General features: G+C 31.4%; 1 protein-coding gene across 1 annotated transcript; it reads left to right on the top strand.

Annotated features, from left to right (window-relative positions):
* Window positions 1-73: 73 nt before the first annotated feature.
* Nprl3 (GATOR complex protein Nprl3) lies at window positions 74-26,976 on the top strand. The gene is made up of 14 exons (XM_076453095.1): window positions 74-622; window positions 3,903-3,960; window positions 4,832-4,873; window positions 7,138-7,321; window positions 7,967-8,120; window positions 9,973-10,048; window positions 10,387-10,495; window positions 12,278-12,312; window positions 15,325-15,481; window positions 17,436-17,542; window positions 17,815-17,944; window positions 19,307-19,502; window positions 21,893-22,094; window positions 23,476-26,976. Exons 1-14 carry the CDS (start codon window positions 508-510, stop codon window positions 23,639-23,641), a joined length of 1,731 nt encoding a protein of 576 aa, XP_076309210.1. The 5' UTR covers window positions 74-507; the 3' UTR covers window positions 23,642-26,976.
* Window positions 26,977-27,026: the final 50 nt, after the last annotated feature.

Genomic DNA, 27,026 nt, shown 5'->3' with positions numbered 1-27,026 from the left:
GTAATGAGACCTTTCCGTTGTTTTGAAATTGTACCGCTAGGCGGCCAAAAAATAATCAAATTCTTAGTAGTCATGTGTTAATCACGCTACTGTTCTATATTATTTATGGAAGGATATTCGTTGCAATGTCTACTTAGTAGAGTTAATTTCTATATCATTTATGTAAGGATATTCGTTGCAATGTTTACTTAGTAGAGTTAATTTCTATATCATTTATGGAAGGATATTCGTTGCAATGTTTACTTAGTAGAGTTAATTTCTATATCATTTATGGAAGGATATTCGTTGCAATGTTTACTTAGTAGAGTTAATTTTTGTGTTATAATACGCGTATACAGTCCATCTATTAAATTTTTCTACAATACGTTTTTGGTTGTTTTCGCTGTGTTATAATTTCAGTTACGATTCTGACATAAGTTTTGTGCATCTAGTGTATCATAAATAGTGTTACAAAACGCGAAGTTTTAGTTTAACTTAAGTCAGTTAAGATCGTTTTAGAAAAGAAATATGGATGAAACTGGACCTTTAGGTTTATTTTTGGTAAATTCTGGAAGTAAAGGAGACCGATTACTTTTTCGCTATCCATATCAAGTCGATGACCAGAAAACCTCCTCGTCGAAGAGTGAGTTTACTATACACTTGTATTGAAATTATTAATTAGAACTTAAGTTAAAGGCCTAACCGACGTCAGTGGCTATATTCATTGTCATTATTTCAGACTTTAGACAATGAAATTCAAGCATAAATGAAACTGATAGTGATAGCTCCACTTATGTCATGATATAAAAATGCGACAGAAGAGACCATTTGGTTCTTCAACACTAATCTTAGGCACCAGTCCTTTATTTTTCTAGCAATTGTGAATTCCTAACTTAGTGAAGTTTTTATTTTAAACGAAAAGTTTAACTCTCATGAAGGGCCAACTTCTAATAGGTACTAATGTCAGTAGCAACTTGTTCCATGAGCCAATTACGTTGTTAGAGATATAAAACTGTCTTAGCTGGACATATTTTCTAAATATTATAAGGTCATCCTGTGTTATTAGGATCTTTTGGAATATAATCTAATGAAATCACAGGCCTTTAACATACAGCTAAAGAGATAACATTTTATAACTTGAAAAAGATTTTAGCCTAACCCTGTAAAAAAGCTAAAAACTCTATCCATGGTCGTTCTAAGAACCTTCCTCTGAACATTTTACAATAAGTCAGTATCTACCTTTTAGGTCCAGAACAACAACAACACTCCTTACACTAAGTGCAGACTAGCTAGTGATATGTGTATAGAGATACCATTTTGGACTTGCAGTAATTGCATTAGCAAGTGCCAAATTCTCTTCTTTTGCTAATAGCAGTAGAACACATTTTGATATCGTGTTATTTATCTAATGTCATTCCAAGATCTTTTTCATCAGTCATGCTGTTAACCAGGTTTCCTTCAGTATTGAATTGTCAAAGCCTGATAATCCAGATTAATCACCTTCCACTAATTATAAATAAAGGTCATTTGTCAAGTATTTGTCTAACTGTTGTGTCCAACATCTTTTATTCTCTTGGTAAAGAACAGTAGACTATTCAGAAGCACTGGAATTTTGGGTTTCTTTTAAAAACCATTGCTAACTGATCAAAGTAATTCTTTAGTATATCAACATTGTGAATATAGTTAGAAGTACCCAAAAGTTAGATGTCATCTGCAGGTTCTACTAATTATGTCTGTTATTTCATCAGTGTAAAAAGAGTGAAGCATCTGCCTTCTTGATTATTCTAGTAGTGTATAACAATGGTCCAACTGATTGAACAATCAATTACTTTCTCCTATCCACCCAGCCACCCTATAGTTAAAGTAATTAGTCTATACCCAACATCTTCTGTTGTGAATTTCTTGGCTACTTTGCAATGAGGCACTTTAACAAAAGCTTACTGAAAATATAAATGTTCCAAGTCCATATCCAATCCATCTTCCAGTTAAAACATCCTTAAAAAAGTAACAGATTAGTTTGAGAATATTTTCCTTTGGTGAATCCTATATATATTAGGTTGAGGAATAATATATATTATATTATATTATATTATATAAATTATATTTGGACTCCACATATACTTTATGTGGTATATATAAGATTAGAAGATAAATGGGTTTATAATTTCTTGAATAACTTATTCATCTCCATAAAAGTAGAAATATTGTTAGTTACTCTCCAGTTTTTTAAGTACTAGATTAATGTTTAATGATGCACCAAAAATGAAACTGAAAAGTCTGATCTTTAACCTCTAAAACCATGGGTAAAACTGTTTGACCCTTATGCTGCTTTACCAATTTTGAGTTTGTTTTCTCTTTTATAATTGTAGATGGATTGATATAAATGCCATTTAGGTGAATTCCAATATTTATCATAGAACGCTTAGAATCAGCATTATTTAACATCATCTTTTCCAGTAAAGAATATTTAAACAGCTTGGCCAGCTTCTAGTCAACATCCTTTAAGAATCCAGTACCCATTTAAATATTGTGTTTACCTTTCAAAAAGTCCTTATTGTTTTAATATTGTCATTCAGCTTTTTTTCATAAGATCTTTTGGATTTGAAATTTGTAGTTGCATTTTTATGCTTATAAATACCTCAGTCCCAATTTAACTTCTCAATCATATGACATTCACTCCTGGTTGTTGTCTTTACACCTTTAGTAAGATACTCAGGTGTGAACTTCCCTGTTATCTCTTTTTTCCTGTTTAGAAAAGTAGTTATCTTGGATTGAAAACAATCTGTTATTTTACATTTCTCAAATGATAAATCATGTCTTATGTTTCAAAATTAGAGTTCTGAAAATTAGAAATGGAAAATTTTTTTATCTTGGCATTTAGCAAAACTTTAAACTTGATTATGCAATGAAATGGTTGTTCTTCCTTAAATGTTTCTTGGCTTCAATTTTACCAAAAGTTCCCTTGTTAGGGCTTAAAAATAAAAGTAAGATAGTATCCCCTCCCACGTGGTTGAGTCTTTGACTATTTGATAAAGAAAACTATTTTGAATTACACCAAGAAATCTCTTGTTGTTGGACTCCACAGCAATCTTAATCACTTTATCAAACATTAGAGTATGTCATCATAATTATAAGTATATCATTTTAATTCTCTCAGAATTCTCAGTTGTAATAATTATGTTAGTAATACAGTATGTTCATTGTGTTATACAAACTTCTGTTATGTACGTAAATTACAGATGTTAGAACAAGGATCTTGGAGACCCTTGTCTCCAATATAGCAGTACAGCACCTACTTTGTTCCACTCACAAAAGTTTAATTTTTCTGAGTCTTGCCTGTTTAAATGATTTTCAATCACCTTGTATATTTTTAAACTTAAAATAACATTTTTTTAAATGTAGGTACATATGTGTAGCATTTGTTTAGGGCCTATTTTCATTCAGTGTAAGATAGGATGTGTAAGTGATGGCAAAATGTGTTTTTTAAGTGGATGGGACAGGTTTAATTGGTGAATGTGCTCCTTATTCTCTGTAAGTGTTATGTTACTCATTTTTCTTTTGCCACGGATAAGGGGTGACTTTCAGGTAACATATAACAATCTATCACTAACTTTTGCATCACTTTAAACTAAATGTTTCACCAAGATCCGTTTGTAGAAGCTGAAAAAAGTAAGTTTCAGGTTTGCTTTCTGCTTACATGTGAATCAACTCATTGATTTACTGTATATCTTGAAACTTAAAGACAATTTTGGACTTCTATTATCTTAATGTTAACTTTCAGTCAGAGCAAGCTTTGTACTTCGAGTATTCAATAAAGGCTATCATTGTAGCTAAGGTTATAAAATAAGTATGTTGATATATTGTAAATAGCACTGCAAAATTATTTTACTTGTTTGTTTGACTTCATTTTTCTTTGTTTTTAGGAAAACAAAATAATCCATATGCTTTGATTGTAAATGAAGATTATTTGACCAGTACAAGGTTGGCATTTGCTCTTTTGTACTAACATACGTTAACTTAATACTATTAATATAGTAAAGTACTTGGTGATCAGAATGAGAGATATTGAAGAGTGATCAGGACATAAAATGTGCTGAATTACTTTGAGAGTAGTTTTTTAACAAGAACACAGTACAGTTTCATTTATTTCTTTTTGTTCTATTTAGTTGATTTGGTTGTTTTATGAAAATTATTTCTAAAATTAATTACTGAGTGTGTTCCTCTGCAGCTAACCAAGCAGTATATGGACTTTACCAAAATAAAATTGTAATTAAATAATTACATAAATATTTTGCTTACATGCTTTATCACAGTATCATTAAGCTATTACTCACAACCAGTTTCAAATCATTCATAGTTCAGGAGACCTGTTTTGATGTATTAACATGTACTTATAAAGCTATAATATCAAAACATTAAGTTTAATTGTTGTTAGTGGTAAAAAAAAAAAAATCCTCCAAACTTTGCTATTGATTTTAAATATTTAATGATACTTGTACATGATACAGTATTACTTATTTCAAAGTGCTTGCTCTGTGTAACATGCCGGCATAGATGCATGTGCATCGTATAGCTGTTATGCGTTTTGTGATTATATGTATGTCATTAAGTGGAGGCAGAACTCTGACTATGTGGAAATCGTTAGTTCTGTATCTTGTCTTCTAATAAACACGATATTGAATTGTATTTTTCTCTTTCAGTTGATTACATAAATTTGCTACCAGGTTGAAACCACTCAACGTTAAAAAATCCTTTTTAAAGAAAATAAATTTCAAATATCAGAGTAAAGTAGCACTAAAGTGATAATTACTTTAAATTGAAGATTCATCACAATGTTTTCCATTAATTCTAGAGGAATAACAGGGTCTGAATTGGGTGAAAAGAATGTCTTAAAGTAAGTATTTCTAACTCTGTTATGACATAGTTTAATTATGTTTATGAATACATTTCTACCATTAGTACTGTTTGTGGTTGTTGTATGTACACATCCTGGCTCAAGTAAAGTTTACATTGTATCTCAGAGTGGCTGCTATGGATATTTACATTTTTACTAATAAAGCGGAGAACAATGTTTCAACCTTGTTAGGCCATCTTCTGGTTAACCTGAAAGTTATCTCTGCTTATCAATACTGGAACTGTTTCATGTTTTACTGATAATGGAGAATTCTGTATTAAAAACATTTATAGCTAGCTTGTATTGATCAAAGGTAAACTGGTAATATTGTTAAAATGGCACAGGATTTCAGGTGTGTGTGGTTAGGTTTTTATTGTTGAAATGATCACCAAACAATAATTCATGCTAACAATCACATACAAACAATTTAATAGTATTGTCCGAACTAACTGTCTTTGGTCTCGTCTGAGTCTAGTATGTGTACTGATTGGTTAAATTGAGAAGGGAAAAAAATGCAAAATTTGTTGTGCAGGAACATTGCTTCATTCGTGGAAAAAAACATGGAAGTCTTGGATCTGTCATTCAATACTAGAAACGAAGTTTGATTTAGGACTCAAATAACACCAAATAGTTCCATACTTCCAAGAGTTCAGAACTCCACACGAAATGGAAGAAAATACTAAGCACTATAATGAAAGTTTTAGTCACCATGGCAACCTGGTGCCGAGGATTTGTCAAAGCCTGACTTGTATGATATGATTTTTGGATAATTGTAATTTATTTCCCTACATCTATGTATTAGAATGTAATATAAAATAAGTTATCCATCTAAAGAAACAGTAGAGTATATAATTGTTCTGACATCTGTCTGTGTTTCCATAACAGTCAAATTGTACATTTTCTCTAATGTGTGTGTGTGTATTTTCTTGTACATGTTTAACTACATGCCAAACTTCAATTTTTGATCCTCTCCTATCTCTTTGTTGTCATGGTTGGAATTTTGTTTTCTGTTTCTCATGTACTTTTCAATTTAAATTTCAAAGATAGTAAGTGTAATGCCTTTTGTGTGTTTGTTCAATGATTTATTTTTTAAATTATTTTTCTTGGACTGAAACACTATAATAATACATCTTTCCTTACTCTTGCTTCTTTTGTCTCAATTTGCAGATTCAGCCTAGTGAAATGTTGCAACACTTCTAAATATAGATCAGTACATTTCTTACTTTTACCTTGGGTTTAATGATACTTTCATAGTATCGTTGATACCTTTGTCCTCATTTTAACTATATTAATTTGTTTATATCTCCATGGGCCTTAAAATTCTTAATTCAAGTTCTTTTAAAAAATCTTAAACATTTTATTTTTAGAAATAACTGTAAAATTAAAACAAATTTATACTTGTAAAACTTACCTGTAAAATTGCTTGAAGCTTCAAAGTAGTCCTAAAATTTAATGGAATTATCCAGTTTCTGATCATCCTGGAGTGTTCCTCTGATGAGGATGTTAACCCTAAAATTGATCTAAATAGCTAGTAGTTTCATTATTGTAGATTGATCAGTGTACGACTTCTGTTATTTATTATTGAAAATTACCAAGTATAAAAATGAGATAACTGCCACTATCAACATTTTCCTGTCAAGACAAGCTTTAATTAATTTATTCTCCTTGAGTGAGGAATATTATTTTGATGTATTAAGTTTATTTCAGTAATCTTGTTTACTACTAAAAAGCATTTTCCTTGAAGCTATCTTTGTTATTGCCTTTATAAAACCAGTTACAATTTGGAACTGAACATTTAATTTTCCCTAATAGTTTTTGGTTTTAAACTTTTTCATATATGTAAGTTTCACCAAATTTTGAGGAACTACAGTAATAACATGTACATGTATTTAGGTTTACAAAAATACCAAACTAAAGAGCATATTTGTTTTTGTTTACTGGCCTGGCATTATTGTCTTAATCTGTTCCATCACAACAGGCCTTACCTACGTTTTCAAGTCAGTAGATACATACCTAATATTAAAAAGAGAAATACCAGTCATTCAATTTTTTTTCAGGTAGGTAACTAATAATAGTTTTGGGAAAAACTGTATATGTCAAAATTAATTAGTTTTATAACTGCAGAATTGTAATTTATCTATAAAATTAAATTAGGCTAATATTATAAGTCACTTTAATAATAATAATAATGAACTATAACTTGGTTATATTACAGAGCTTGTGCAGTAGACTTAAGTTTTAAAGCTTGTGTTTCCACTAACTAGTGCTTTAAGGTTTCCTGATAAAGCCCTCTCCAACCTGTTTGCTGTGAAGTTAGAGCTATGCGACCGAAAGTTTGAGCTGAAAGTAAACGATGTTCGCTTTGTTGGCCACCCTACTCCCCTTTCTCAGACATTCAACCGAGAGCCGTCTTCTATTCTGATGTTTAACATAGTTTTTGCCCTAAGGGTAGGTATTACAGTTTTTAGGGACACAGAATTAGCAAAGAGGAAAAACAGTGAATGAAATTGAGAATTTTTTAAATAATAAGATTTAATTATATAACAGTAAAGTTTTAGTTTCTACGTTAACTGTACTAAAAACACAAGATATCTTAATATTGTTAATATTTTATGATATGGGTGAAATATAAAACTAGTACAAAAATAAATGTGGAATTTTAATTTGTTGTTTGAAGACTAATGACTTGATTAATTACAAAATGAGAAACATTACAGGTATCTTCTTTATTAATAACTGATAATTCATATTATGCTATTTTTTTCAACATATTGGCTATTAGATTTGTATTATCTTTAGTTTAAATATAAATCTTAGTGCATATGCTTTTTTTTTTCTCCAAAGAACTAAAAGTTCCACAAAAAAGGATTAATCTTCAAATGTTGTTATTTTTTCATTGGATATTTGAATTTGAAAATGGTATACTTGGGTATTTGTTTCATGAAACACCGTTATCCATTTCAGAGAATGTAATTGCATTTATCAAAATTAAACTTCTCTTAAACAGTGTTAAACATTTAGGAAAGTTTGTGTGACGAAATATTTTACGTGCTAAATAAAGTATTTCTTGATGTTGGGTTTGTATTTTTGCAGGCTAATGCCAGTCATGCTGTTGTGAACTGCTACCACAAATTTAGCCAAAGAATAGCCATAGCACTGCAGCATGAAGAGCGACGATGCGGTTATGTCACCAGTCAGGCTAAGATGATGGTTTTAACGCACGATGAAGTAGCAACCTTACCTGAAGGTTTTGTTTCTGAAAGTTAAAATGTTCATTCTTATTTAACTAGTTTAAGTTTGCAGTCAGAATATTATTATATTATCTTTAGTGGTGATTGGTTGAGACATTTATTTAAAACTGTGTTCCATCGTACTTGTGAAATATTTTGTGAGTGTGTGGATACGCAACACAAAGTATGTATACAGGAAAAAAATGGAATGGTAATAGTATATTTTTAAAGTAATTTAAGTTTAAAACACATTATAATGTTACCTTTATTTTGAAATTTTAATTGTGGTTTAAGCCTCATATCAGAATGTCAACCATAACATTGGTACTTTGAGGTGGGAAAAAGTCCAGTTCATTACTACTCATGTAAGAAGATTTATTATTGTTTTAAGAAATTGGACAACTTGATTATTTTGTGTTTTATTACATGTATTTATACTGTACGAGGTCTGTTAAAAAAATACGCGGACTGTTTGAATTGCACGGCTCCAGTTGGTTCCAGGGGAATCCACTTGGTGTCGCTAGGTTCGCACAGATCAGCTGATTACGACGCCATTTCCCCAATTGCAGATATCTTTATTTGTGTATTAGCTACGTGGTTTTAAGTGAAATGCGATTTTTTCGTTTGGCGGATTTCAGAATGAATAACCTAAAGGAGCAACGACTTGCTGTGAAATTTTATGTTAAACTTGGAAAATCTGCGACTGACACTTTTGCTATGCTTAACACGGCTTACAGTGATGTTGCTATGAAGCGTACGGCATGTTTCAAGTGGCATGAACGTTTTAAGGATGGTCGACAGTCCATTGAAGATGATGAGCGTCCTGGACGTCCTTCCACGTCAACTGACGACCCACACGTCGACAAAATCAACACCCTGGTGCGGGCAAATCGACGTCTGACTGTCAGGGAGCTTGCTGAAAAGTGTGGGATATCAGTTGGATCTTGTTACGAGATTTTGACCGAAAAATTGAAGATGCACCGCGTTGCTGCGAAATTTGTGCCTCAGAACTCGTGAGTTTTCGGCCAAACACTCAATCACTGTTCTTCCCCACCCATCCTACTCACCTGAACTTGCTCCTTGCGATCTTTTCTTGTTCCCCAAACTCAAAAGACCCTTGAAAGGAAGAAGATTTGAGACGATTCCCGAGATTAAGGCAAATGCGACGAAGGAGCTGGAGGATATTACAAAAGAAGCATTACCAGGACTGTTTCAACAAGTGGAAACACCGTTGGGATAAGTGTGTGTGTTGGGGAGGAGAGTACTTTGAAGGGGTCCCAGACCTGTAACTTCTAAATAAAGTACATTTTGTTTTATGACATCAGTTCGCATATTTTTTGAACAGCCCTCGTATGTGATAAGAATTTGTTAAGGTTTTCTTTTTTATTGTTCATCAGATTTCCTGATAACAATGTTCTATCATATAGTACAGATAATCATATCCATCAGTCAGTACGTGAAGGATTGGATTCACAACATTCTAACTTTTACTGGTTAAATTGAAATATTGTTCCAATTTTAGAAAGTTTGTGAAAAGTGAATGTTTAATATTAAGTTACAAAAGAATGGAACAAACCAGAGAAATTTTCTCACACAGAAAATATCCAATAAATCAACTGTGTGTGTGTGTGTTTAATGATAAACTTTTAGAAAGTGCATCAATTTATCATAATATATTAATTTAAGGATCTTAATGAAATATTAATATAATGTACTTATGTACAAATGAAGGATAAGAAGTAACCGCACATTTTAAATGATGTAATAACTTGAATTTTTGATGCAGAAAAGGACTTCTTTGTGTTTCATCTTTCACTTTGTTGTACATATTTATCAATAAAAACCAGAGTAAAATTCCTCTTCCATCAGACAGTGACCAGTCACCATATGCACTTATCCTCACTAGATGTCAGTTGGCCCAAGCACTTAAAAAAGTTTTTGAAGAGTAAGTATAGTTCACAGTTGTATATTTCTGTATGACTGGCTGTGGGTACTGATGTAAGTTCATATAGAACTAGCTGCTCCACAAACTGTCACTCACTTTGTACTTTCACTTTGTAATTGTTGAATGGTTGCTCTATAGTATATACTGTTGTCATGTTAAGTTGTTGCTAAAGTCAGCAATTATTTCTGATGATCAAATACTAAAAGTGTTGGTTATGGTATCATGATTCTTTCTCCTGTAGTAGATGCCACCCCCTCAGAGTATTTTACTGTTATAACCTATTTTGTGATGCAATTCTTTAGTGATTTTTATTTGTTTGACTCTTTATAACATTGCAGTCTCAGAAGCACTGGTGAAGTACATCTGAGGATTCATAATTGGATTGAAGTGAGCTTTTGTCTTCCCAACAAGGTTCATCGAACACATAACAAAGATATATTTATTGAGGTTTGTTGAAGGAAATAATCCAACTTGTTTGCATAGTTTGTTGTACCTTTTTTAAACATAATGTGAAAATGTAACTTTGTGTTTTCTACAAAAGGAAACTTTCTAATGTATATTTTCCAGGGATGTTATAAACTCATAAAAACAATTCTAGCATGGTTATGTTTTAAAAAATAAATTAACTGAAAATGTACATTGAAAAGCACTCATAATTATCCAGAATATTTTGTTAGACTATTTTGTAGACTTTCATACTAGATTTGTATACTAGGTTAAAGTATTGGGTTGAGGAATAATTCGTGAGCATTTTTTCAAGTTAAAAAAATATATTCATAAATGAAATGCTTTCGCAAAATATTTCATGTCATTTGGTAGATAATTTTTTGCTCTAATAGATGGTGTGTTTGATTTTCATATGTCTTTAATTTTTGCTTTCATTTTCAGCTCATTAAATGGAATGTCAAGTGGACAAAATCGAGCATTTTCGACACCAACTGCTTTTCGCATTTAATTTCTTGCAATTTCGTTTAAAACAATGCATACTATATACCTAGGTATTACATGAAATAAAGTATCATAATAAATGTTTTGGGTGTAATGTGTTCATGTATTGAAGTATTGTATAGTCTTGCATGTAATGCTTGAATGAAATTATTTAAAAACGCTCACGAATTATTCCTCAACCTAATACTTTTATGTGCAAGGTTTCAACATTCTTACAGAACCTTTCATCTGGTTAGAGGACCTAAACCTCACAACTGAAAGTATTTTAAGTAGATAAAAGTGTGTGTATAACTTTAGGTACTGATTTATCTAAGTTATGAGAACTAAAACATTGATCCACTTACTGTACTTTAGAACTTGAACATTTAGAAATTGAGAAAGCTAAACTGACGAGAAATAAATAAATTAGTACACAAGGGAACTAATGTAATTAAAGTGGATTGGTTTATTATTTGAACACCTTTACTGTTAAGGTCATAAGTGTTTATATAAACTTAAAAAATTTAAATATTAAACTTACAAGTACCTTCACGTATTAAGAGATCTCACTCATGTAGCATGTGCTAGAACTTTGTAAAATGCAGAGAAGTGCTTTTTCAAAAATTAAATTGCAATGTTTTAAGGAGGCTACAGGGTTGGTGATAGACTTGTTTTTGTTATATCCTTGTCATTAAAACATTTCACTGTCCACTTCCTTGTCTATCAGATATAGTTTGTTTCTAAACTGTGTCAGTTTCAGCCAAAGTCTTTAAAATAGTCACTTCATAGAGATAATATGTGTAGTGAAATGGAGCTTTTATATAATAATTACCCACAAAATAATTTCGTACCAGTATACCTTCTAAAGGAAAGATTTCAGTTATACTGGACTGGGTGATATATGTAATTATTATTTGTCTGTAAGAGCAGTTATAGCATCATTATTTACATATTAGCTATCAGTAACTTATAAAATTATTTTATTTAAAACTTATTTAATAGCTATAGATCAAGTACTGCAGTGAATTTTAAGATACATTTGTAGAATTTAGACTAAACAAAAAAGATAAGGTATCTGGCTGTATTAAAAAAAATTAAGTTTTATAATGGTTCGTCCTTCTGTATAATAATTTAATGTATGGTATGTAGTCTTGAAAAATTCAGTAATGTATTTTACATATTATGCAAAATCTCTAATAGATTTTGAGAGCAATTTATATTATGGTGGAACTTGGGTTTTAGAAGTTTTTTTAGCATGTTATTAAAAATTTATTTTCATATGATTTATTTATTTTCCCTTAGCCACAAGCTATTCAGTCATGTTTGGCAGCATTGAAGTAAGTTTGTTAGAGATTGATTTTATTAAAGCAAAGCTTTCTAGAAATCTGAAAATATAACAGTGTGATCTTTGACTTGATGTTTTTTGAGGTTTTGGATGAGACCTTATTAGAAATGTATTCAAATTTTAGATGTTGGGTTTTTTTAATTGAACATACTTTGGGTAACAAATTTTATTTCTTTCATCATGGTGATTCAAATTAGATTGTAGTCTACAAATATAGTTGTATTAAACTATGGTTTTGGAGTACAATTTTGAAAAAAAAATGTCCAGGTTTTGCTTGTAGTGGGTTAGAGTTTAAGATGGGTCTTTATCTTTTAACCCTTTTGTGGTAGGCTCTGTATAATATACACGTTCTTCTACACATTTGCACATGTTAAGTATTTGCAGTATAACTTTTGATACAGTATGTGTAGCTTCACAAAGTTTTGTAGACTTTTAATAAAGATTACAAGTTTTTGACACAAAAATAACATTGTTTAATGAAATATTTTACTAAAGATTTTTTGTAAAAAATATCACGTTTGTTTCATTACTAGTCTGAGTGCAAAGTGATTTCATGTCAAGATTAGGAAAACTATTCTTCAACACAAAAATCTCAAGTATTAGTTGTTTAATTTCTAAAACCTCTAAATATATTTCAAATGTTTGTTTTCAGTCACACTTCATATTTTATTATTTTCTATACGCTAACTACGTGGGATCTGTCATTTGACCAACTTGTAACCATTATAACAAAACCAGGAAATAAATGTTGTTTTTCATGCTAGAATGACTACATATTATAACACAAAAATAGAAATGTTTAGTTTAAATAGTTTAAGTCTCATAACACTTATTTTTTATTATATTGACCTTCCAGTCATGCCTAACTAACATTAAATATCATTGATGCAGTGCACCAGCACTCATGTTGCATATCTAGTAATACAAAATTGACCTTTAATCTTCCATGTCTTGGCTGTGTTTTGATGCACTAGTATTTTGTAATATAGTCACATTTCAATTATACATTGTATATGTATATAGATTATTACTATTTAAAATAAATTATTAAACTTGTTTTTTCTTAAAATATTAAACAATAAGTCAAGAAGTAAAGCCAACAATTATCTCTTATAGCTGTGACTTTTGAACTCAGTTGTTGCTTGACATAGCTGACTAAACCTTTTAAAATTTTGCAGTTGAAGGACCTCAATGAATTTTCGTTTTTAGGTTTTATGTATAAGTTGAATAACTTAAAAACAAAAAAATAACTATACTGATATAATATAATTCCAATGTAATTTATTAAGCTTGGTAACTAAGGTGTATTTAGGTTTAAAAAATTTAAAACTTTGAGCAGAATGAAGTTACAACCTACCTTCTTGAAATCTTGGTTAGAAAGAACATGGCAGTCTTATCACAGATTAAAATGGCTGAGAAAACCACTAGGGGGCACATTTTAAAGCTGTTGAATTGTTATTTACATGTCACATTTATATTGAAATAAGTGTTTACAAGGGGCTGTTTACAAAAATGGAAATATGTGAATAGGGCTGTTGTAATTCATTCATTACATAAGCCATACCTCAGCAAAATAAAGATATTTTTTATTCAGCTTGTTAATATTAATGTGAGTTCCTAATTTGTACAAAACTATAGACTTGGTATTTTGACATCACAAACATCTAATTTTAAAGTGTTACATTCAACATACCTCGATGCACTAAAATCTATATTTAGGTGTGTTCTTTTAATATTTACTTTTAAGTTAAGAAATCAACTCTAGTAATAAAGTTTGAAGTACCTACAAATTTATGAAATAGTACTTCAATGAAGATTTCAATGTAAATCAACAAACACAATGACATGGCCTTTGACCCATGACCTGTCACAAAAGGGTTAATGAAGTTTATTAGAGTGAAAGCCTTTAATAAATTTCTTAGATTTTGGTGAAATTATCTTGTATTCGGTAATAACGTACTACACTCATCATATCACATTACGTATGGAGGGTAGGTCAATGTTCCAAAGTCTTCCACCTTTTGTCATTCTCTATACTTGTGTTTCTATGACAGACAGTTGCTGTCCATTCAACTAAATTTCATAAATATTTTAAATTATGTTTTGTCAAACATACAATTAAAAAAAACAAAACTGAACTTTCATTAAGCCTTTACTTTTATTCATTTAAATGGTTAAAGAATTTTATGGTAAATCTCTTAAGTTTTTTTGTGTTTTTTTTTTCCTGAGATGACATTTTGGGTTTTGTGGATAAAAATAACTTCCAGTTATAAAATTATTTAAAGATGTATTGGCAGCATGTAAGCATGCATGATGCTGCTTGTGAGAGTTGCTTAGGAAATTTGAGGAATTATATTTTAAATGAATTGATGTTTTACACAGAAAAATATGTATAATTTTACCAATAGTCAGATCTAAGAGAAAAGAGAGTAAACCACAGAGGTGAATACATTATATAAGAAGGATTTGTTATAGTACATGCCATCAAAACTGGTGGCTGGAAATTTTGTTAGTAGCCCTGCAGCAACATTTCCATTGTGAACGTCTATTCTAAGCCCATCATGTCCAAAGTTTACTGGTCATCTCTGTGATTGTCACCTTACTTACTGAATTGGAAATTAAAAATCATTAATACAATGTATTCAACTCTCTCTATGTACATATAAAGACTGGCATTCTGTACGTGTTGGACTAACTGACACAAATATTAGAAACTGTAAATGTGCATAAGTGAATGTTAATATGTTCTTTGTATGTTTACATTTATGTAATTTCATCTTCTTGTAACATCTTCTTAAATAAAATTGCACTGTTAAGTCAGGCAAACATGATAAATAAATGAAAGATGTGCACCTGTGAAGACAGTTAATCTCGGAAGTCTCGCAGTCTTTGCACAGTTGCATCTTTGGCTTATTTAACACGTTTGTCTCGTGCACTGCAGTGTGGTGTTTGATGTTAACATTTTTGGTATATGAACTTTCTCGAGATCTCTTTCCTTCTGCAGGCCCTACCATGGCATGTTGATGTTGGTAGATGTTCAGGAGTTACTCATGACTCTTCCCCATGACGCATCTCCGGCCCTGGTGCGTCTAGTGCAAATTACAAGTCCGCTGAAGAGCTTGCAACAGTTATCAGCAGATACAGACTTAACCCTAACACAGGTACATTGATATTCAAAATCCTGAATAGAAATATTTTTTTAACCAACTATTCAATGTCTGAAGGTAGAGTCCTTATGTTTCTTAAGATCTGTTTTGTTATCATTAAAAGTCTTGAGCTAATGCATCTGTTCTGAATAATTTAAGACTATATAAACTTGGTTTCTTTAGGTCTTTCACTATCATAAACAAATATACATGTGGACAATCCAATCTCACACGGTATTGGAAAAGGAGTGTTGATTATAATTCTAAAGTTCCTAAATATATCTACAGCAAAATATAGCAAGCTTTTAATAAAATATAGAAGTCTGTTGTAACAAAAATGAAATATTTTACAAAAGTTCTTGTAATATGTCTGAACTGGTGACAGCAATCTGACTCGGATTCTGGCGAGACAATGTTTATGTGAAGAATAAAGATACTTTTGTGTATCGTGCAGTTTGAATATTGTATTTGAATAACCTAGAAGACCTGATAAATGTATCTTCACAGTTACTCAGTTCTACTCTTTACTTTTCTACAAACTGCTTCTAAATTAGCAGTGTAAAATAAATAGTTGATAACACATTAAATACATAGCAACATGTTGAGTGGCATGTGCATTTGACTGCTACTTGTGCATGTAGGATTAGTAATGAACCAACTCAAAACTGGTTAAAAATAGAGGTTAGTATGGAATCCTTTGTTAAAGATTTATAAGTTTCTTCTTTTGTCTTGAGGCTTTGTAATTTTACTGTTTCATAAAATATAACCTTTTGAATTTAAAAGTGAGCATGCTCATAAAAATATAAAATATTTACACTTTTTTTTAACTTGAATATTAGAACTTTCGTTGTTTCTAAGTTTGATTTGTGACACGTCTAGCAACTGAAATGCATTTTTTTTTATCAAGTAGTTGTATATTTTTTTGTGAAACATTTCTTTATATTTATATCTAATTGCTAGTGTAATGCCTTAGAAGTCCTATTTAAGTTCTGTTTCAACGTTTTTCTTATACAAATAAACAGTAGGGTACAGATGTAACATACAGGTACATCATGTGTGTTTTACATGCTTTAGTGATACAGAAGTGATATTTTTTCATTATTTAGTTTCTATGCTTTTATTTGAAACATGGCCTAAAAAGACATTAAGATTGCATTGTTTTAGTTGCTTTGCTTCCTTGTTCTCTGTAATAGCTTATGTCTGTTCTGTCTGAGAGGATGTTATAGTAACATGTATCACCCAGGTTGAAAGAATAATCACTGTAGAATCCTTTGCTGGTTGAGTTGACATACTCTTAATAATACAGATGTTCAAAGATGGGACAATGGTCATGATGCTGTGATGCTGTCAACCGGACAAAGAAAGCTAGTTTACTTGCTAAGTTCATGTTTGCTTTATTTGGTCAGATCTCCTTAGAGATTGTTGACCAATGAAATAGATGAATATTATATTTTAGTTTTACAGAGACCATTTCTGAAGGGAAAAAAATATTGTGATGATTAACATGCTTCAGTAAAATTGACTGGTTCTATCAACACAAGTATGCAAACTGTGTTTTCTGTTTGTCACAATAAAGAATTTTTCTGTCTATTTGTCCAGGCTTGTAATTACACAGTTAAAGAAAGTCACTTGAGTTAATAATTGTAGAACACTTCCCTCGTGTCTTAATTAAATCTACTATTATTAGTGGTTATCTGTTAGTTGTTGGGAAATTGATTTTTACTGACAAATACCACATGGGTAGTACCAAAAATAGTAAAATGAAAAACAGTCTTATTTTTTTTGGGGTTACTTGTAACTCTGAATTTCTGGTAGCTAGAACCTCTGTATTATAGGTAAACTATTTGCTAAGCCTTTGAAGCTCACGATTTATTAGCTATGTTTAATACAATAATAAATAAAATGATATTTGTTGTTCCATCAGTTCTCAGTAACCTTGTTATTTCTTTTTCAATTTGAAAAATTCCAGGTCTTTCAGTTAGTGGGACATTTAGTTTACTGGGCCAAAGCAACAATAATCTATCCTCTTTGTGAAAGCAATGTTTACATCCTTTCACCAAATGCACCAACCTGTGTGTGAGTATTAGGCTTATATTTTATCTTGTCATTACATTTTTAAGATACCTTGAATATTTATAAGAAAAATAATCTATAAAGATCTTCACATGTTTTGTTGGTATTGGAATTTTTGGTTACTGTATCATAAAATATAATTTCCTTATTAGAATGTAATCAATTGTTAAAATATCTTTTAAAAGATATTTTCATATAGTTTAAATATTTTACAATATATATATATAACTATTTCATATTTACATCACTTAAAATTAATTTTTTCTTTTCATTAGAAATTCTCCCCTTGTGGAAAAATTTCGAGAGAAATTTATGGGAATGTCACTCTTATCTCAGATGTCAGAATTTTCTCTCCCTACCTCCCTGAGCCAGGTGGCTAATCCATTAGACAGTCCACAGGAAAAGGTTAAAACTTTCCTATAATGTGTTATCGTATTCAGTTGTAAAATTAACTTTTAAAGGGTAAGGTTGGTAGCAGTTGGTAACTACCAGATATGAAGGTTCCAACTTGTCCAAGTTACATGTCACAATATTTGTTGGGAGACAGTTTCTTAAGTTCAGTTATTAATTGTAATTGTTGAACGTAGGCCATTTTTAGATAGTTTCTTTTTCAGCCATCCACTTTAAAATGTGTATACGTAGTTTTACTGGTATATCTCTACTTTAGAAATCAGAAGAAGAAAAATGTTTGCCTTGGAATGTCAAGGCTCTTTGTATAGGTCCTTTTGTGATTTGTTTTGTTGAGTAAGGTAGAACTGAACTGAGAGTGTCAAATAGTAACCATGGGTTTAGTTTATGTAGAGAAACATAAAAGGTTGTTCTTTTGTTTATTACAAGCAAAACATTTCAAAATTTGACAATTTTTAGGCAGTTATGGTATTTCACTAAATTCATATCCTACCTAATGACATAAAATTAGATATTTGGAAACTAAGATGGACTCTTCCTAAAAGTTCTTCTAAAACTAAAAACTAGTTCTGATGTTCATACAGTGAGTATTCGCTCCACCATCAAAGGTTTTAATAAATCACCCCTGTTTACACACTTGTTAACAACATAACTACTTTAAACCACCCTCCCCATCAGTTTTAATAAGTCACCCCTGTTTATGCACTTGTTAACAACATACACATGCCACTTTTAGTAGTTCTTACACATATCTGTACCTTTTGGTTTCTTTGTAGATTTATCTTTAAAGACTGTTGAATTCTTGTTGAAGAAAATGTCCAGAAAACTGTCTTACAAACAACAGTTCTCAATATCTGCACCTTTAAGGGCATATAATGTCTTTGATACTTTTTAATTTGACTAGTTGCTCTGTACATGGTATTTGTTTTACTTCTTTTTTTGTAATTTAAACTTTTGTTTTCTGTCCGTTTAAGACATAGTTTCTTAATGTTTCTGAAATTAAGTTAACTTATTACATTTTAAGTATATTTTTATTTCATCATTTGTTTTTTTCCCACTTTTCAGAAATGTATATTCTTTAGTCCCTTTCTCATGTCTCTGCACCCCCAGTGGTTCAGCAGTAAGTGAAGGAATGTTAAGAATTGGATTCAGATTTCCCTAGAGCAGAATACACGTAGTCTATTGTATGCCTAACAATACAAACCATTATCATCTCGGATAAATTTAAATAATATTGTATAGTGTAAAACAAAGGATTTAATACTCGTAAGTGTTTACATAAAAGTTCTATGAAATGTGGAAGATGAATTTTAGTGAGTGAAAAAGAACATATTTATGAAATTAGTTTGTTTTTTTCAGTTTCAGCAAGTCCAGATGATAGTGTGGATGTTACAACATCGGTTACTGATGCAGCTGCACATGTACGTCTATCTAATTCCAACTTCACAACCTCCATTGTTATTAAACATACATCAACAAGATAACCGTCGTCCATCTACAGATGAAGCCCTTTCTGGTGTTCAGGGATTTAATCAGTCAGACTATGGCAGTTCTTGTAGGTTCAAGCAAGAAAAAAATTGCTTCCTCTTTGATTCTTGATGACGAGAAACCCACTTGAAGTAAAAATGTATCTTGGATCTGCTGGTATTGGTATTAACACTTTTACTAATAAAGCAGAGGACAATGTTTCGACCTTGCTAGATTATTTTCAGGTTAACAAAGAGAAAATTTGAAACTGACTGTTGCCGGACACATGTCTTAGGGGTGAGAGTATAAATGGGTGTGGGATTGTAGGAGGTGTAGCAGTTAGAACCTATACACAATTCAAAACAGAAATCTACAGAAAAATCACTCATACTGGACTATATATTCCCTGGGACTCGACACAAGAGACGAAACAAAAACTCAACATATTGAGAAACCAGATAAATACAGCCAGAAAACTATGCTCACCCGATAAAACTGACAATTAAATTAAGAAAATAAAACAACACTTCGTCAACAAACTACAAAAACTGTTGAAAAAACTATGTGCACACACCTAGACCAACAACAAACAAACAACAATAAATCCTAAGATACTACAAAACCTTATACTGCTGTATACATCTGTTCCTGACATTAGCACAAAAATAACAAACATTTTGAAAAACAATTATAACAAAAACACAATATTCCAGTAAATACCAAATTTATTCAAAAACCAGGTACGAAACTAAAGTCCATATTTTGTAAAAACTACAATGACAAATGCAACACCAACATAATTTATAAAATACAATACAACAACTGCCACAACTTCTATATTGGAGAAACAAGCAGAAATATGGAAACCAGATTCAAAGAACACAAAAAAATACCCTCACATGTTTTTGAACACTACAAAGCAAACAAACATAACCATAGAAAATACACAAATACTAAGTAGGGAAACAAATGCAAAATCAAAGGAGCCCTACTTATACAGCAACTAAAACCAAAATTAAACCTATATAAAGGAACACCTTTATACCTATACTAATTAATAACCTAACATCTAACTGCAACGCCCCCTACAATCTGGTACCCTTTTATACTGTTGTCCCTAAGACATTGTCTAACAACAATAATTTTTTAACTATTTCTTTGTTAACCTGAAGATGACCTAAGAAGGTCAGAACATTGTTCATTGCTTTCTTAGTAAAATTGTTTATACCATACCAGCCATTCTGAGATACACTTGTTTCCTCTGTTTTACTACTGAGATTTTGAACCTAACCAGCCATTCCTGAGATACATTTGTTTCCTCTGTTTTACAACTGGGTGTTTAAACCTAACTCAAAATTGCTGTTTCAACAATTGCTCGATTGAAAATTTTTTTCTCTTGTTTAAATCATATTTTCACTTTCATTCTTTTTCTTATTTTCTTTAAGACAAAAAATATTTCTTTTAGTTCTCATAAATAAAGATACAAGTTGGTTCATATTTTTTAAAGTTAATCCAAGTGTTTGGTGTTATACAATTGATTTTTCTTTCCAAATGTTACAAAAACATTTATATTTAATCATAAACCCATGGCCCTATTTCTCAGTTTTCTTTTTACCCACAGTAAATACTAATCTAACATTCCTGATAACTCTGAATGTACGTTGCATTTATGAATTATACTTAATCTAAATTAAGAAAAACATGAGTTGGATATTACTTACTTGAAGTGTTAGTAAAAGAATTGGAAGAATAGATGGTTGGAAATTAAGTAATTAATATAACAAACATACTTTATAAAGTATTTTTATTCTTTATGTTCAGTATAATTCATAAATGCACTTTGGGCTCAGAATAATTGTTAGATTGGTATTTAATGTGGTAAAAAACACAGTAATAATGCTTTGGGTTTATATACGTGCAAAAACGGCTCGTTTGGGTTGATAAAATATTTTGCATTTCTATGTAAAATATTTTTTTAACCCAAACGAGCCGTTTTTACATATATATTTCTCTACAAGTGGGTTTTCTCGACATCACTGAATGCTTTGTGTTTATTTGTTATTCATTTGTAAATACTACAATATTAAAGCAATAGTATTCTAATCTCTAAATTTGGTAATATAGAATGCAGTATCATTAAAAAGTATGTTCAATATTCAATAACCTTGATGGTAGTATTAGCTTCTTCCACATAGTTTTCATATAAATCAGCTTAATCAATCATTCTAACAGTTCCAGAATAACATTGTTAGCATACTAATAGAGTGGTGTTAAATTAGTTTCTCAAGCAATTTAAAATAACTGTCAATTGTATTCTAACAGACTCGATTGATAGTAATTCATTCTTTATCAGCAAATTTATTACTGATACATGTGTAGATAGCAAACTAAATAAGTACCTTTGTCATATGTTTCTGTATTCTGTTGGTGATTCAGTTGTTAGTCTAGTATTATAATAATGTTGTGTTGAACTGTAAGTTCATAGTGAAGAATCCCTGGGTGGGAGTCCTATTCATTCAGCCCTGTCTGGATCCTCTTCTAAGAGTGGATCTGAGGAAGATTTGTCATCTCGAGATCCCAGTAATGCAGAGTTACTGGCAGAACTTTCTCCATCAGAAAGAGAAGCCATCATGAAAGTTCCAGCAGCGAGCAACACAGACGACTTGAAGTTATTTGTTAGGTATTCATATTTCAAAAGTTGTTTTTTTCAAAGTGACAGTAGATTTGTGTAAAAAATTCTTTTACAAAACTTATTGTCTGTATTATATTCTAACAAAATTTGAGATGCAATTTTGTGTTCAGGAATGAGTTTATTATTGACCTGAACTTAAGTCTCTTTACAGTCTTTCTGGAGATGACATTTCTGAAAGAAAGACCAAACTTGGAAAGTTCCATGAAAATGATCTTGTCAACAATGAGTAAAACTTTTATTGGAACAGTTTCTTTAAAATTCAGTATTTTGATGAAATTTTTATAAATGCTTTCAAAGAATATTAAACCCTATCTTGAAAGCATTTTTTAATACATTGGAGTTAAACTGGAAGTACAAGCAGGAGAATATGCAGAAGACAGTTTGCATCAGAGGGTTTTCTGTTTTGTGTGCTAGTGTTATCTAACTGATACAAATCCAGACAAGAGAAATCAAATATGTTTTTGCAAGTTATAGAAAACTAAGTTGGAATTGAAGTTATTATTGGATAGATGAACACCAGTGAATTATCATGTTAGTTGTTATTAAGACCATGTACTTATGACTCTGTAGGCTCATGGATATGGAACTAAATTGTTCCTTTAATTCTCATATACAGACTGCATATGAAACTGTAGATAGAGGTTTTAGAGCTATAAACAACAGCTAAAAGTGTTTATAGAATGGTAGCATTCCTCTGTGTTACAGCCACGATTTTGTCAGAGCTACAAAGTAAACCATTTGGTTTGTTTTGTCACATTTCATCTAATGACGTACAAGAACAGTCTAACAGATGTTACTTTAAAAGGAAAAAATTGTTTGTACCCATAACAATAATTACCTATAAAGTGTATGATTCAGCAATTATATACATAATAATGTATTTATCAGTTTAGTTTCAAATATATTTAAGTTTTTAAGGTACTGATTTATAGCCTATTTTAATTACTGCCTCTTTAATACAAATCTTTCTTACTGAGGCCTTAAAGTTTGTTTTTATAGTAATATACATTTGACAGTTAACTGATAAATGCTTTATTGTATATACAGTTAAACTATGGTAGTTAACCCTAGTCGTCCACGGTGGTACAGTGGTAAGTCTACGGATTTACAGCACTAAAATCAGGGGTTTGATTCCTCTCGGTGGACTCAGCACACAGTCCAATGTGGCTTTGCTATAAAAAAAAAAACAACACAATAAGCCTAATCAAACATTGTGACAAACCTTTTTCTCTGTTTTACCAATGGAAACTTCTGAAATTTAAAAAAAAACCTCTTTCAAATTTTTAATTCTTTTGTACAATTTACTTCGTTAACAATATAAACAAGTTTAAATGTTGTAATTCTGTTTATTAACTCCCTGTTTTTCCAGGTTACGTCCATACTTTACTGGTAAACACCACTTGGAAGAAATTATGTATTACGAGAACGTTAGACGATCCCAACTTGTAGCAGTTTTGGACAAGTTTCGAGATGTACTGATTACAATGAAACATGAAGACGCAACAGTTGCGTCATTTTATCGTCATTCAAGATGATGAGTCCTAACCGTAGAAAGTGCAACAGGAACACTTGTCTCAGAACTGCTTCTAATGTGTAGAATAATTATTAAACAATGAAAACAACGTAAACAATAACACAATAATTACTTATAAGATTAGATTATACCAATTTCTATTGTCTCTCTTTTATATACACCACATTCATTTTGTAGAAGGTATGTTTTATTAAGTCTAAAGCAAAGAAAAAGATTATAACATATGTTTGCTGAATTCTTATGTTAATAGGAAGGCACGGTTACATAACTTATCATAATGTGGACAATTCATTGCATGTCACAAAGTGAATTTCAACAGATTATCAGATGATTTAGTTAGTTAATATTTATTTTTATCTGACTTTGAGTGAGGATAGGCTAAGTGATAAACATCTGGTTCACAGCAAATAAGTAATCGATTTATCTGCTGTTACGTAAAGACTTATTTAATTTTAACAATTTCTTTTTTGTATGTGTGAGTGAATGAAAGGAACCTTGCCCATTATTTATCTTTAGCTTCGAGTTGAATTATAAAAAAGTTCTGCTATTTAAAATATGGTATTACTAAATCGGTGAGCGAGGAGTGTTATTTTATCCATTCAGCTGGTCGTTGGAACTTATTTTTCGAATGCACGATGTCTTATGGAACAAAACATCTGGTGACTTCAACAAATTAACCAGCGTGAAGCCAGTTCTTGTTTGAAGTAGGATTCAATCGTTTCAGTAGTATCAAAAGTGATCGCCACTGTTTGATTTAAACATTAAATAAAACCATTAATCAAAAGCTAAGATGAAATTACAGAGATTGTGACAGAACTCTTTTAAGCGTTGTAGGAACCTGCTTGGATTCAGCTGTTAGAAGCATGAATTGACAAAGTTTATTTTTGTAAAAATGTTTATTTGTGGGGATAAAGTTTTTCTTTTTTTTCTGATTTATGTAACTGGTGGGTGAGCGATCGTTCTTGGAATTGTACTGAAATTGTGATATTTGTTTATTATGACGTACGAAAAATATTTTAGTTAAGATTAATTTTACAGTTACAAGTAATTAAAATGTAAGTTTTAATATAACAGATTTTTAATTCTAAAGCTTTTGTTGCGTTTAAGGAATTAATTAAACACATAAGTGGATTGACATGTTAAATTCACGAATGATTTTAGTTCTGTTTTAAGTAACGCCATCTAGTGATAGAATCTATCTTCTAAAATTGTTACTACTAGCAATCAAAGTTACTCTCGTAACATTTTTTTAATTAGTATAAAACCGACACACCAGTCGTTTAAACGGAGCGTTGTTATGTGATGGGTGAGTAAAAGTTTTCAAAAAATAATGTAGAATAAAATGGTATTTCTTGTTGTGATAAAAAATTGCTAAAAATGTTTTAAAAGCTAGCAGAGTTATAAAGAAATTAAACTAATGAGATATACAGATAATTAACCAGTTTCATATTCATATTTTACGTTCTTTGGTAAATATATCTGTTTGCATTTAGAATAATAACTGTTTATAAACTGTTTGCTTCATAAATGGGCCTGGCATGGCCAAGCGCGTAAGGCGTGCGACTCGTAATCCGAGGGTCGCGGGTTCGCGCCCGCGTCGCGCTAAACATGCTTGCCCTCCCAGCCGTGGGGGTGTATAATGTGACGGTCAATCCCACTATTTGTTGGTAAAAGAGTAGCCCAAGAGTTGGCGGTGGGTGGTGATGACTAGCTGCCTTCCCTCTAGTCTTACACTGCTAAATTAGGGACGGCTAGCACAGATAGCCCTCGAGTAGCTTTGTGCGAAATTCAAAAAACAAACAAGCTTCATAAATAACTATTATAAATGATTTCGAAAGTTCTAAATTCATTTGATAATAATTAAAACATGTTGCAACAACCGTTAGAGATCTGTTATAATTCAGTTAGCATCACATCTGAAGATCACCATCACTCCAAACATGCTCGCCCTTTCAACCATGGGGACATTATAATGTTACGGTCAATCCCACTATTCGTTGATAAAAAGAGCAGCCCAAGAGTTGGTGATGACTAGCTGCCTTCCCTCTAGTCTTACACTACTAAATTAGGGACGGCTAACGCGAATAGCCCTCGTGAAGCTTTGCGCGAAATTCAAAAGCAAACAAACATTTCCGAAGAACACCAGCAGTGGACTGGTTATGTAGAAAAACTAACCGTATGATAATGTCGTGTGACAAGATACAAAACTTGTTTTATTTACAAAAGTTTCGGAATAAAATTAGTTCATCTTCTGTGACATCTGTAAATGATATTATGATCATCTATAAATATCATCGTATTTCCAGATTTCACTGAACATTAGTTTTGACTATCTCCGCTAGGGGGTCCTAATTTAGCAGTGTAAGATTAGAGGGAAGGCCTTCCTCCTCCACGGCTATAATGAAGAGCATGTTTGTTGATGAGAATGCGAATCCGCAAATTGCGAGTAGAACGAACGACATTAACCACAAAACCATGTTAAGCCATCTTCATCTCTGGGTAACCAGTTAAAGTAGGTTTAAAATGTTGGTATTAAACTTATTAGCATCTAGTTTTCAAAAAGAAACGGGTGAAAAATTGTAGCGATATTTGAGAGTCACTTACTTGCTTCATCTTGTACTCTCTACGTCAACGCGTCTTGTATACCAGGATCATGTCTTAATTCGTCTAAGTCATGTTAGTGCCCTTAAAGGCACTTCTGATACCCTTTAATTAGTTACATTTTAACTGCGAGAACACTTAATGGTTCGCTTATAAACTGCAAAAAGTGGTTTGAAATATGTTTGTTTTATTTTGCAGTTTTTTTATAACCTCCAATCGCCACTTATTGTTCGTTAGTAGTTCATTGAACCATTTGTTTTTAAGATCTTTTGTAGATGGTTATTTATGATTTCCATACAAAACTGATACAATGACGAACTGAACATGCTTAAACATATTGGAAAAAAATTCTAAAAAGTACTGACGTATAAAATTGCTACCAGAAGTACGTTACATTCAATACATGAGAGCTATCTCTGTTAGCCATCTCTAATAAGTCTAGAGGGAAGGCAGCTAGTCATCAACAGTAGCTCTTGGGCTACTCTTTTACCAACGAATAATGGGATTGACCGTCACAATATAACACCCATACGGCTGAGAGGGCGAGCATGTTTGGTGGGACGGGATTTGAACCCACGACCCTCAGATTACGAGTCGAGTGCCTTTAACCACCTGGTCATGGCGGGCCTAATTATATTTGATAGCATTTCCTTATTTCACTTTATGATCCATATATGGAATCGTTTCATATTCCATCCTTACTGTAATTACTGAATAAACGTTTCGTGCTACTTCCTCACAGACCTTTTTTTTTCTCTTTCAGTTACAAAATTCTGTAACATCAC

The sequence above is a fragment of the Tachypleus tridentatus genome, chromosome 9 (assembly GCF_004210375.1).
Source record: "Tachypleus tridentatus isolate NWPU-2018 chromosome 9, ASM421037v1, whole genome shotgun sequence".
NCBI lineage: Eukaryota > Metazoa > Arthropoda > Merostomata > Xiphosura > Limulidae > Tachypleus > Tachypleus tridentatus.
The sequence above is the reverse complement of the archived record's forward strand: the minus strand, read 5'-3'. Positions and strand labels throughout refer to the sequence as shown.